The 13,447-nt window shown below is 43.3% G+C and overlaps 2 protein-coding genes across 2 annotated transcripts in view; one reads left to right on the top strand and one right to left on the bottom strand.

Moving 5' to 3' along the window:
- Positions 1–7,352, top strand: part of plxnd1 (plexin D1) — a 64,202-nt gene extending 56,850 nt beyond the window's left edge. The window contains exons 30-36 of the mRNA XM_069723855.1: positions 773–807; positions 1,424–1,528; positions 1,682–1,845; positions 1,942–2,089; positions 4,952–5,092; positions 5,207–5,281; positions 6,311–7,352. Coding sequence (XP_069579956.1) covers positions 773–807; positions 1,424–1,528; positions 1,682–1,845; positions 1,942–2,089; positions 4,952–5,092; positions 5,207–5,281; positions 6,311–6,427 — 785 coding nt within the window. The 3' untranslated portion in view covers positions 6,428–7,352. The remainder of the gene's footprint in view (positions 1–772; positions 808–1,423; positions 1,529–1,681; positions 1,846–1,941; positions 2,090–4,951; positions 5,093–5,206; positions 5,282–6,310) is intronic.
- A 205-nt stretch (positions 7,353–7,557) lies between these two features.
- Positions 7,558–13,201, bottom strand: LOC138636060 (rhodopsin-like). Its single transcript, XM_069723882.1, has 5 exons — positions 12,736–13,201; positions 12,323–12,491; positions 11,978–12,143; positions 9,289–9,528; positions 7,558–8,469 (listed from the first exon to the last, which is right to left on the bottom strand). The coding sequence occupies exons 1-5, from the start codon at positions 13,094–13,096 to the stop codon at positions 8,347–8,349; spliced, it is 1,059 nt and encodes a 352-aa protein (XP_069579983.1). The 5' UTR covers positions 13,097–13,201; the 3' UTR covers positions 7,558–8,346.
- Between the last annotated feature and the right edge of the window lie 246 nt (positions 13,202–13,447).

Raw genomic sequence — 13,447 nt, 5'->3', positions numbered from 1 at the left:
TGCCTGCCTGCCTGCGATCAGTGTTGAGGGTCTGGCCTCAGGCCCGCTGGGCAGGAGCATCTCTGGCAGAGCAGGCTGTAATGAGAATGCACTGACTATATGGGTGTGTGTGTGTGTGTGTGTGTGTGTGTGTGTGTGTGTGTGTGTGTGTGTGTGTGTGTGTGTGTGTGTGTGTGTGTGTGTGTGTGTGTGTGTGTGTGTGTGTGTGTGTGTGTGCTTCTGCACAAATGCCTGTCTTTGTTTTTGCTGGTGTGTGTACAGTAATTTACTTTATTTGTCTTTCAGTCTGCACTCATGCTTGTGTTTGAACATGTATCGAAACTTGTTCTTATATCTCTCCATGCATGTGTATGCGTGTGTTTATGTTTAGATCTATATATAAACCAGCATGGTTTAATGCTTTTTTTTTTCCCCAGCACTGGCCGAGCATTACCATCTCATTACACCGGCTCCAGAACCAATCACAGACTCTGTGTGTCTGTCTCCCCTAATCTCTCTCTTTTCTCTCTCCTTTCACTCGTAATCTTTCTCTTTCATTCTCTTAGACAGCTCCCCTCCCCTACCGGCCCACAGTCCACCTTAATCACTTTCTCCTCTTGCATATACTCTATCTCCTTTGCTCTCCTGTCAATCTCCTTCTTGTTTTTTTTCTCCTTCATATCTGTCACACTCCTCTGTGCTCCATCCTCCTGCCCCCTCTCATTTTCTCAGGTCTCCACCTTGCTGATTGCACATTGTTTCATGCTTTATATTTTGTTCTCTTTCTCCTTAGTCAAAGATCTGGATACCGAGAAGTATGTACACTTGGTGAGTATCTCTATATAAGAAATCAGAATGTTTCTACAAGTGAGTTTATTACCAGAGCTTCTCCTGTGTGTGCCAGTGTTAGTCAGCCCAGAGCAGGCCTGAGAGAATGGGGGTGAAAGGAGGTGAAAAGGAAAGCTGCTGAGAGGACATGACAGCACTAATGCTGCTTAAGCTCTTTTATAAACGTCAGCCAAGATATGGGCCCTTTGACTTTAGAATAATGAGTTCCTTGGAACACAATTTGCCGGGTGAATAGTTAGTTTTACAGGACGGTTCTGTGGTCCTTATTTTGACACAAGTAGGTGGAATTTGACTGCTTCTTTCTTCTCCTTACCCCCATTTAGACTTGTATGAGCAAGTCAGAGGCATGATCGTGTACACAGTAGCGAAAGAAAACCACGAGAATTTCCCAACTCCCATTACTTCCTTAATTCTGTATATTATTCAGTGCTCCAAAATACCCTGATGTGGTTTCTGGGTCAAGTGTCTAATGCAAGAACCAGAAAATTCCCCCTGACAACTCACACAGCAGAAACAGTAGTGCATTCATTTAGCTACTCATGATGGAGGTCAGTGTTTCAACCTGTGTGCTATAATGTTGACCTCTGGTTTCCAGGTCCTACCTCATGATGAGCAAATGGAAGGCAGGAAGTCACACAGGCAGAGCCATCGCAAGAAAGTCCTGCCTGAAATTTACCTGACACGCCTGCTGTCAACAAAGGTAACTGGAAGCAAGAGACTGACACAAAGTCAAACGAAAATACAAACTCATCCTTCTGTTTCATAATAACTTCAGCAGCCACATAGAAATTCCTACTTCATGATACCATGGATCGGCAATAGTGTGAGCCCCCTTTTTTCTCTTTCTCCACAGGGAACTCTTCAGAAATTCTTAGATGACCTCTTTCAGGCCATCCTCAGCATCCCTCCGGACCGCCCCCCTCTAGCTGTCAAATATTTTTTTGACTTCCTCGAGGAGCAGGCAGACAAACGGGGCATCACAGATCCAGACACCCTGCACATCTGGAAAACCAACAGGTAGCCAACGGAACACTATGATTAAAGTCCCCTTTGGGTCAGCCTCGCTGTGCAAGTGCAGGGCTTTTAAAAGCTTATCTCTCCCTGTCTGTGCAGTTTACCTCTGCGTTTCTGGGTGAACATCCTGAAGAATCCTCAGTTTGTGTTTGACATTGATAAGACAGATCACATGGACGCCTGTCTATCTGTCATCGCCCAGGCCTTCATCGATGCCTGCTCCATTTCTGACCTGCAACTAGGAAAAGTGAGTCTATCTCTCTCTTTCTGTGTCCCTCTCTTTTCAACAGTGCTATTTGAAAAACAAATTTAAAATGGGATGATTCTCAGGCAAATTTGAGCGTCTTCTTTTTTCTAATTGAATTCATAGACGATTATTTGTGGTGGACGTCATGTCAGACATGTTGACGCGCCTTACACAGTATCTTTGTCACATGTCAGCCCTCAGCTGTTTGTCACCTGTCTGAAAACTTCTGATCTATGGAATTGCACCTATCTGTCAGATCTATATGTATGTGTATCTTCTTTTTGCTCCCATCTAGCTAACACACACACACACACACACACACACACACACACACACACACACACACACACACACACACACACACACACACACACACACACACACACACACACACACACACACACACACACCTCGAGTCCCCCTGTGAACCCTCATCCCTAAGCCTTCAGACTGTCAGCTCCATCTACCTCTCCTCGTGTTATTTCAGCCCAGTTGGCTGAGCCAAGGTCATGAGCACCAGGGATCTCTTTTTGTGCTCTTTGCGAGTGTGTGTCTGTGTGCATTCCTCTATCTGTCTGTCTGTCTGTCTGTCTCTGTGTGTGTGTGTGCTTGCATGTCAATGTCCCCACTGCTCACAAATCCGTCTCATCCTTCAGACACCGTGACCCTGAGCATGCTCTGCTTCCTGTCTCTCTCTGACTAGCTTCCTCCCTGGAGGGAGCTGAGGACTCATCAAATAATGCTCCTCTTTCACTGAGAAACAGTCTGATTTATATACATCAGTTCAGTGCCAAAAAGCCAGTGCACTCACAGCAGCAACATTCACGTTGCATGCATTCATGTACATTCAGGCAGATACATACCTGTGGTTGCAAAGACATGCATATGTTTGCTCCATGTGTGTGTAAGCTGCAGCATCCTCATTAGCGTGTGTGTATTGTGGAATGACCAGGTTCAAGGATAAGGCCACGCTTTCTCCTCTAGGTCAAGGGGAGAGGTGTGACACACCTCTACTTTTGGAGTGTTTACATTTGCTGGTTTGTTGCACGAATGTGTGTAATGGCCTCGGGACAAGTCAATGAAGGGTACGAGGTGTGGATTAGCAGGAGCCCAGCAGGGGTGAGCGAAGGTGAGCATTGCTCGCTGTTTCCACAGAAACCCTCTTATCTGGCGAGATGCAGAACATGGAAGGCCACCGGGTCACAGGGGGGTTACCAGGCAGATGGGCTCACAGCAGGAAGTGACCTTGTAGACAGGAAGAGAGAGGGTTCCCTATCAGTAGGAGCGACTGTGGCTGCAGCCTTTCAGTCCTTTCAGCACATTTCATGCGCGCACACACGCAAACAAACACACAATAGGTGACACAAATAACTCATGACACATAGAAATATTAAGCTGCATTGTAAGCACCTTCACCGACGCTGAAAGCTGCGGCTGCCCGTCTCTTTTACCCCCGTTTTTTCCCTGTCCTACTTTCTCTCTGTCCCTTCCACTCTCTCGCAGACACACATGCCTCACAAAGACGACCCACCCACACTCACTCAGCAACAGTAGTCACCACTAAAATCGGAATATGCCCACAACCTCTTAGCCCCGCTACTTTTCTTCCTGCTTGAATGGGCACCAGTGCGAGAGCCTGAGGTGACTCACGAGAGAGTTGTTTAGACTGGAATGTTCCTTCTCAGGCTCTCTGAGTGTTTGAGTCTCCTGTTGTGTGGAGAGGAAACTGTTCCCTCCCTCCATTGTCTCACTTTAGGTTTAAATGGGGTTTTCAACAAATAACATCTATCGGCAGCAGTGATGGAGGGAGTGCTTGTTTCACTCTCGCAAGAAGAACCTTTTTTTCATGATATATGGGGGGAGAGAGAGAGAATGGTATGGGATGCAACAAAAGTTGGCCTGGAATTGTGGTGTGCGCCAATATGTACTAAAAGTATCATAAAAAAAAAGGCACCTGTTGGGCAGAATGACCCCTTCCTGAGTGCTATATTATTGTGCATCATATTATTGTAATGTATTTCAATGTGGAGTGGACTGTTAGAAGCGTATAATAATATTATTATCGCATTGATGAGTGATTGAGTCACTGATTGCAGTCGAGTGAGGCCAGCAGCTGCTTGATGGAAAGTATCAGTTGAGTCTCAGAGGTCAAGCTGTTCATGGGGAGGAGATGGATTGTGCAGTAGAACAGAATGACCGAATTGCAATGATATTTCAAAGCCCAGCAACCAGAAAATGATGGGCTCGAGGAACACGGGCAGAGCGCTCCTTGGTCAAGTACTGTGACCTCAGAATTTTAAATGTAAAGATTTAGACAGCAGAGAGAAAGCAGAAGTTACGGAGAAAAACAAAAAAACAGACATTCACCCATACAGTGATAAAGGCTAAGCGTTAATCTTCCTCATTGATCTTTGGCCAAAGCTACATTACTGATGTATTAACACGTGAGCAACATTTTAATGTCGTAGCTGGTCGTAAGTAAATCAGAGGTTAAATTTTTTTATTAAATGTTGAGTAGTTTAGTTTGTATTAATGCGCCATATTTTAGACGCTGATTGCGTGTTTTGTCGATAAAATCTTAATCTGGAAAGTAAATAGTATATGTAGCTTCAAAGGTCAAAGAAGTGAAGGGAAGAGTATTAATATTTGCCTCTGAAATGTAGTGGAGTGAGAGCTCAAGTAACTCAAAATTATACCAATCCTAAAGGCTGAGGTTGCACCATACTGCACATGGAGCCATAACTTGCTGTACATGATTAGGTGTCAAATGTCGTGTCTCTCTGGTAGAGTCACACTGCCAAACTAAAATAGGTATTGATTAAAAGTTTGGCTGTAATGTTTTGGGTTTTTTTTTTACTCCAGGACTCTCCTACCAATAAGCTGCTGTATGCCAAGGAGATCCCAGAGTACAAGAAGAGAGTGCAGTGCTACTACCAGCAGATACAGGAAATGGCACCTCTCAGCGAGCAGGAGATGAACGCTCACCTGGCTGAGGAGTCACGGGTGAGTAAAATATTGAAAAAGTTCCGGTGTGTTAGTCATCTGGCTACACAAAAGCCAGAAATTTCACACAAGACTTATTTTGGAATTTAATCTTTCCCTTTCTACATCCTGCAGAAATACAGAAATGAATTCAACACCAACCTCGCCTTGACAGAAATCTACAAATATGCCAAGAGATATAGAAACCAGGTGAGCGATTTCTACTTTGCTTCTCTGACTTTGCGATCTCAGATTTGGATTAGATATGTTTAAATGTTCAAACTGGCCCTTTTGGCAGCCATAACACCGTCGTCAAGCCCAGTTGCTGTATTAAGTTACACAGAAGGATATCAGTGTGGAAGATCACAGTAATGATGAAAGATGTAACATACTGTAGACAGCCTTGCAGCCTGTCACTCAATGGTCTGGTTAAGAATCAGCACTCAATAGCTTGTTTCTTTTGTTATGTGTTTTTAGAAGAGGTCCAATCAGATGTGGGCTACCTTCTTGTACAGCAACCACTATTCAATTTGTCCAATCTTCTCTTTCCAGCCCTCAGGACACCTTTCACTTTGTGCAAACAGCATGCTGTTTACCTTGCCTTTATCCATCATGCCTATCTGCTTAATGACACTGATAAGTCGCTGCTTCATATCTGCTGTTTTCCTTTGAACTAGCCCTCTTCAAGCCCCTGCTGTCCTCCCCCATGTTTCCCTACTACTGTGACTATTCTGTAGAGAGGCTTAGTCATTGGTGACTGTGCCTTAATGGAGCACCCTCATGATAATGCCGTTTAGCTGCTTTGCTCTGTCATGCTACTGTACTGACGTGGGCCAAGGGCTTAGACTGTGATTCACGGAGCTCTGTGAATGGCCCCTGATTGCCTATTCTCTCGCCGCGGCTCAGTTTGCTCTGCCTGGTAGCACACTGCCGCTAAGAGCTCATAAATCCCACTGACACGGTGACAACTATTGGGCATGAAAAACAGAGCAGATGTGGGTTTTGTAAATATGTGAAGAGCAAAAGCTTTTGTGGTGTGGAGGCATGCGTGAAGGCAGGAGAAGAGGCTGAAACACTTCACTTGTTCCTCTGCGGGGCTCTTTTTCTCTTGTTTGACTTTCTATGTCCAGGCAGGTGGCTGATTTCCTCCCTCTCTCTAGAAAGACAGATACATGAATGCTTGACACGCACTGAAAGTCATCTTTTGTTGTGTTTTCTTTTTCTATCTCGCCTGGTCAGGTGGTGAGTGCTCTGGAGTCTAACGCCACTGCACGTCGCACTCAGCTGCACCACAAGTTCGAGCAGGTCATTGCCCTCGTGGAGGACAACATCTATGAGTGCTGCAGTGAAGCCTGAACCTGCCAGTCTCCTCCACTCGCCATCTCTTTCTACTGCTGACAGCTGCCTTTCTTTCTCCCACCTACATAGTTACTTTGGAGAATGTCGGACACTAAGGAGTTACCCCTCACAAGTGTCATTATTATTCCCACAGACTGTAACGAGGGTGAAAAGTGGCAGAGCAATGGACTTAAACCTACCTGTGAAGCGTTATATATTTACGACGAGTTCCTCCTTTCATCTGGGGATGCCAAGCAATTTTCCCAAATCTTTTCCCATGGCAGGCAGAGCTCCAGTCTGGCTATACTTAGGAGGGAATATGTAGGAGCTCAGAGATGCGGCTTTTTCGGGATGTCTTTAAAGTTACTGGGACCTACAGTAAGCCCTGGTGGCAATCCTTAACGCACTGAACCCTTTTCTTAAGGGAACGAGCCAATGATGCACTGTACTGTAATATAATGTCCATAGCAATATTTATAGATGTGTCATAATACTTTCAAGTGGCCTGTTCGTCAGGATTAGTAGGACCGTCATAAACTCCTCCCATCTCCTAAAACCTGCAATGTTCTCAGGTGTGATTGGTGAAGATGTGCGATTGACTCCCATTGGTGCTTTGAATTATATGTCCCAATGTGCTTTGCGGGTTTATGACGGGTTGAGGAGGAGTGAAGAGAAGAATATAAATGACCGAAATTCATGAAAATCAAATGTAATGTAGTTCACTGGGAAGAGCTGCATCAGTATAGAGGTGTTGACCAGTGTGCTTGTACATGAATGAATATCAGGTTGGATTCTGATTGATTCAAAAGAGGGAAATTTACATTTAAAGATTAAAAAAAAAAAAAAAAATTTAGCTCAATATAATCTGAAGAGAGACTGTATTTGTGATGCCAAATGACTTGTCAGAGTTTGTGAAATAAATTACAGTATTTAGGATTTTAAAGTGTCTAATAATGACAACATTTCTTGTCCTCAAGTGCTTCATTTTTAAATGCATTACAGCAGAGTGAATTTTAACAGCATTTGAAAACTATTAAGATCTGGCCTTCCACCCAAAAGCCCACGAAGTAACATCTGGAACTTCTCTGAAAACTTGTCAATGTTCTCGTGAAAAAGCGAGTGAAGCCGAAGTGGTGCAGACGTTTAACTCTGTTTTTATTGCAGGACACAAAATAACTTCCACAAATCCAAGCCTTTAAACACTAAACAAAATATTACCCTCATATCTATGTAAGACATACGCTAACACCTTGACATCCAATCAAATACATAAACATCTATCACACATACAGACATACACTCGTCCAGTCTATTGCAGGAGGCACCTTCTTCCTGCAGAGGCTCTTCTCAGGTCCATTTGTTTACACTCATGACTCAGATGATACCAAGAGGAAGATAACCACTTCAGCTCGTCACCACAAAGACAAGAGGAGAGACCAGAGGAAAGCCTAAACTGATGCACTGAAAAATCATCTGACATATTGAAACAAATTAATTCACCTAAGTATTCAGAAATTTGATTGTTTAAAGCGCACATTTTGGGGATAGTTACATTAGCTGCAGCATTTATTTAAACAAAGGTTTTGTTGATCAAATCAATCAAAGCTTTGTTAATTATATTTTAACCTAATAACTACTGTTTTTTGGGTAGCGGGGAGCTTGGATGGTGTTCAGCTGGATCATCACTGAGATGACACCCCCTTGATGCCGGGTTAAAAATCTGTGTGACCATCTGAACACTCTCCATGGTTAAATGGATTTGAAATGCACATGCTGGCTTTTGAGTGCATTCCACTGAAGGTGCAGTAGTGCCACGGGAGAGAAGACCATTGGAGAGGTAAGTTGAGAGGATTGGCCAAAAGAACATAGGGCTGCTTGGCGGTGGTGGGTCCCTAGGTGAGCAGGGACAGATGGGACATCGAGGAGGGGGGCACAGGTCAAGCAGGGGCCACCTGGGAGGAGGAGACAGATGAAGTCTGGGTTTTGGAGACAGCGGCGGCCTCATCGTCTCCAAATGGGTTCTTTCCAAAGCACACTGTGGTGATCATGCAGTTTCTGAACTGTGGCCACAGAGAAGAAAAAGGTCACAATCACAGCTATGAAACCTTCACTCTGTGCATTTACATCAAGGTGTAAAAATACTTACACAATATTACAAAAATATTCAATCAAAAGTAAAAAATAATTTGAAATTCTCGATAAGTACAAGTACAGAAGTATCAGAAAAGTATCAATGGTAGAAGAACTTATCAAGCAGAAAATTGTCCACTGTGACAAATGTTTTGTTTCAATCATGATTAGATTAATACTGTAGCATTTTACTGTTGTAGCTGATTAAAGTGCAGCCAGTTATTAATGACTTTAGACACATTACTTTAGACACCGTTTGTTAGTGCAGTCCTGTGGCTTCCCTAGGTTTCTAAGAATTACATTGTAAATGTAAGGGAAGCGAAATGATTAATGGAGTACGAAAAAAAACTAAATGCTTCTACACAACATTGTGTTCATCTTTTGGACTTCTCTCAAATATTTTTTTAATGAACCACCTTTCCTTGTTCTTACTATCACTAGATATCTGTGAAGTTCAGGGGGAACAGTACTTCTTTGGTAGGAGGCCACAAGTGCTGGGAGCCACTGATTTTATCTTCAACAAGGCATTTTCTTTAACAGGTTCTACATTTATAATGTATATTTATAATGATACATTGTGGTGGAGTGAAAGTATTCATGGAAATAGGAATTTTAGGAGTACCACTTCCTAAAAATTGTACTTAAATACAGTACCTTTGTAATTTCACTTAGTTACACTATACCACTACCCTCAATATAGCTCTTTCTTGCACATAAAATAAGCAGACCATGATGTTTTCTGCACATACCTGTCTGTTTAGCAGAATGTAGATGACTGGGTTGTACAGAGCGGCACTCTTTGCAAAGAAGGCCGGAGCAGTCATAAAAACGGGTCCAAACTCGGCCCCCTGATTGGCAAATATGTACCAGGCCACACTGGCGTAGGGCACCCAGCACACCAGGAAGGAGATCACCATGACAATAACCATGCGTGTCACCTCTTTCTCAGCTCTCTGGGTGGTTTCAGACTCCTGCTGCTGGGCTGCAGCCTGAGCACACACAGATTCAGCTTATCAACTTAAACCTGTGGTTCAAATGCATACAAAAAGGGTCAAGCCTATCACCAATACTGAAAAACATAGGAGTAGACTACAAATATTACAAAACAGCCACTTCTACAGTGATGCAGTCATATTTTCTTGCCGTTAAATGTTTAAATTTTCATAATATTGAAATAAAACCAACTGCTGCTGCTTCATCGGATTTAAACCTGCAATGACTTATTTGGCCACGTGGGAGCAGCGGAAGTTGTGAACACAACTGTGACGTTTTTGACGCACTCATTCGCAAACAGTTGCAAATTTTACACATCCAGTAGTTAATCGGAGACACATTATCAATCAACTAGAGTACCGCTTGTGGCCGCCTGATGAATGTAAGTCCATGATTCAATCATAGACTGATTAGCATATATCCGATGGTGGTTTTACAGAGACATTTTAAACTGGTCTGCAGTGTTACGACAGTCTATAAATTTCTCTAACATTAGCCTAATGCAAGTTAGACAGTTTCACACAAAAAAAAGACGGACTTATTTTAAGTCTAAAAGTTAGGGACCCTACCCTCAGGCTAACATGCTGACCACCGGCAGAGGAGGGAAAACACGGCTCATATATTGTGGGTAACTGATAATATTGTGGAGTTAACAATTAGAAAGGAATTCTTTGTTGAATTTCCCCAAAACGTCAATGGAGCTTTTAAATTAATGCAGGACGGCGAAGTTTTCTGCTGGGGTGAAAGGAGCTGAGAGGTTTGAAACGTTGTCTGGTCAGCCATGTTGTTTTTTTTAGATTGAAAAAAAAAAATGAAAACAGATAACATGTATCTGCCATAAAAACTAAAATCAGACATTTTTGCATTTACCTGGGAATACTAAATTGCAATTCCCATTGAGAAAGTTGAGTTGTGTTATGATACAATGTCATGTATTATATTAATACTGGTTGTAACGACAGAGAGACTTGGTGTGCCCTCAGCTGTGTCTTTCAGGCACAAATGTGTACCCTTGAATTTAGAAGGAAAATTAGAAGAGCCGGTAAAGCAGCTCTGACTCAGACTCGGGAGTGTGTCTGAGACTGTGACTGCAGACTTAGGATGACATAGCTGTCACTTTGATTCTAGTCATGGCAGTTCTTTGATTGTCACGACTATGACTGTAACACTTTCTTAACTACGTGCAGTGGTTGTGCGTGTGCACGGATGGTTTTGCTGGCAGAGTGTTGTATTGATGCTACTCTAACCCTGAACTCCTGTAGTGTGTCCTGTGTTGATAACACATTTGTCATAGGAGCATGCAGCTTCAAATACTAACAGCTGTACCACAGCAGCCAAAATCCTAACAATAGCGGTATATCTAGCCAGGGCTTCAACCTGTCACAGCCAGGCAGAGCAGCTGGGGCTGTGCTCACATCCAGCAGCTGGATACTGTCAGAGATCAGCCTGTAAAATTAGCAATGAGCACTAAATGCATCACATAAAGTGTCATCAGCTCTCCTTTCTGTAAGTGTCTTCAGAGTCTTTAAGCAAGTCTGGAGGATCTCCCCTTTGATTGTCTTTGGCGGCACCTGTGGCGATTAGCGGTAATTGCAGGTGTGTTTTTGGACTTCAGCTCCCAGACATCCAAACAGTGTTTCCTATTTAAAGTCCGCTGCTTCTTCTCAGTTCCCAGCCTCACACACACACAAGTGTGTTGACGAGCGAGCATGTTGCGTTACCTTCGCCTACCTCCTTTGGTAGAACAACCACAGCGGGGGTGACAGAAAACTTTGCTTCACTTGTAATTTTCCCTGGAAACATCACTACAGACATCCAGCTCAATCAGTCCGTAATAAGTGAGGGCCACAGGTTCTATCGCCATTGTGTTAACTCATTTAGCAATAGATAGTGACTTATCAAACATTTATTTCAATGAAAACCTTCAAGATTATTACTTTTAACTGGCATTGTATGGACTGGACAAACACACCAACTGTTCATGTGGAGTAGGGTGATAGGACACAGGGACATTAAAAAAAAAACAGCTGTGAGAGTGGTGGAAGTGGACCAAAAAAAAAATACATTTGGGGCGGGCAGCTAAACAGCAAGCTGAAACTCACTCTCAATGTGCCTAAAGATTTTAGCATTATTTTTAACTATTTATTATTGCTAATACATTATACATGATGCTTTACTATTATTAATGAGGGCATCAGGATGACACAGTGAGAAAGCAGACTGCCCTTTAGCCAGAGGACCTGGGTATAAGCTGGCATGTTGGCAATGATCTGCCCTCCTGAAGTGTCCTTGAGCCACTAAATCCCTCACATCTCCTGAGACTCTGTGATGCTCTACTCTTCTTATTGAAGGGGAGCAAGGTATGAAAGAGAAGAATTTCTCTGCAGGGATAAACAATATATCACATCCTTATTAGAAATATAGCATTGACAGTGGTGTCCTTACCGCTCGCACTGTGCAGAGCAGGCGACTGTAGCAGAAGAAAATGATGAAGAGGGGGATAGAGAAATGGAGGACAAACATATAGATGACGAATGAGGTGTTGTTGATCTCAGGCTTGGGAGTGTAGTAGTCAATCCCACAGGAACACTGCATTCCCTCCGGGATGTACCTGCATCCACACACAAAAGTAATTCAAGAATTTCCATCAACTGCCTCACACAGTATTTAATGTCTGTTTTAAGTAAGAGTTTTGCTATTTAAAAAAAAAAAAAAAAAAAAGATCTTCAAACTTCTTTATGGTATAAATGATCTCCACAATATTTTGTAAACAGTGTAGACATACTGTACCGGGACCATCCGAACAGAGGGGGAGCAGCACAGGTCAGGGCCATGACCCATGTGAACGCCAGGCCTGCAATTGCATGTGTTTCCCCAAAGCGGAATTTGGTCATTGGCTTACAGACCACAATGTACCGCTCAATAGCCAAAACCACCAGAGACCAGAGACCAATCTCTCCTGAGACACAAAACAAGGCAGCTGTAATTCTCAATACAGCACAAACACGGTGTCTTTACTTGATATTAAACACATAGGAATTATGTTTGATTTATGTTAAAAAAAAAAATAAAAAAATTGTATGGATGAAAATGTTCTAAATAACAAAAGTGACACACAAAAGACTATTGTATTAAAGTGCAATTTGTTTTGATCCAAATGGAAAATACATGAGCAATTTCACACATCACACACTGTCTCTTACCTCCTAATGTGGCAAAGAATCCTTCAATATTGCAGCCGGCGACGCCTAAGGAGAAATATCCATGCAGGGCTGTGTAGAGAGTGACAGTGAAGCCCCCAACCACCATAAAAAGGTCAGCCACTGCCAGGTTTAGCAGAACGTAGTTCAGAGGGGTCCTCAGCTTTTTGTGCTTGACGGTGACATAGAGGGTGAGAAAGTTAATGGGGAAAGCTGTGATGAGGAGGAACAGCATGTACGCAGCCACGAGAGAGTACTTCCAGGGCTCAGCCAGGTAATACTGAGGGTATTCGAATGGGCTGCGCACCAACCCAGTCTTGTTAGACATGGGAACATAGAAGTCGGGTCCCTCTGTGCCATTCATGGCTGCAGCTGTTGGTGTCTTTTCTTCTTCTCAGACCTTGACGCTGAAAGAAACAGTCTATGGCTCTCTTCTTAGAATAAAGTACAGTGATGGGAGCCTCGTGGTGCAGCCAAAGTCGAAATGAGGGAGAAAGGATGGACGGAGGGATGGATTTTGTAAAAGTAAGATGTTTTCTGAAGCCCCCTGAGGCGGTGCGGCACCTTTTTAACTGGCTGGTCGGATTAGGGACGTACAGGGAGCAAAGTGTTAGCAGAGATGGAATTAAGACACTCAATCTCAGAGTCCCTCTCTCTCATGTTCACACACACACACACACACACACACACACACACACACACACACACACACACA

The sequence above is a fragment of the Brachyistius frenatus genome, unplaced genomic scaffold (assembly GCF_029030835.1).
Source record: "Brachyistius frenatus isolate BFR_SWC_R1_liver_20210118 unplaced genomic scaffold, ASM2903083v1 Contig_6, whole genome shotgun sequence".
Classification (NCBI taxonomy): domain Eukaryota; kingdom Metazoa; phylum Chordata; class Actinopteri; family Embiotocidae; genus Brachyistius; species Brachyistius frenatus.
The sequence above is the reverse complement of the archived record's forward strand: the minus strand, read 5'-3'. Positions and strand labels throughout refer to the sequence as shown.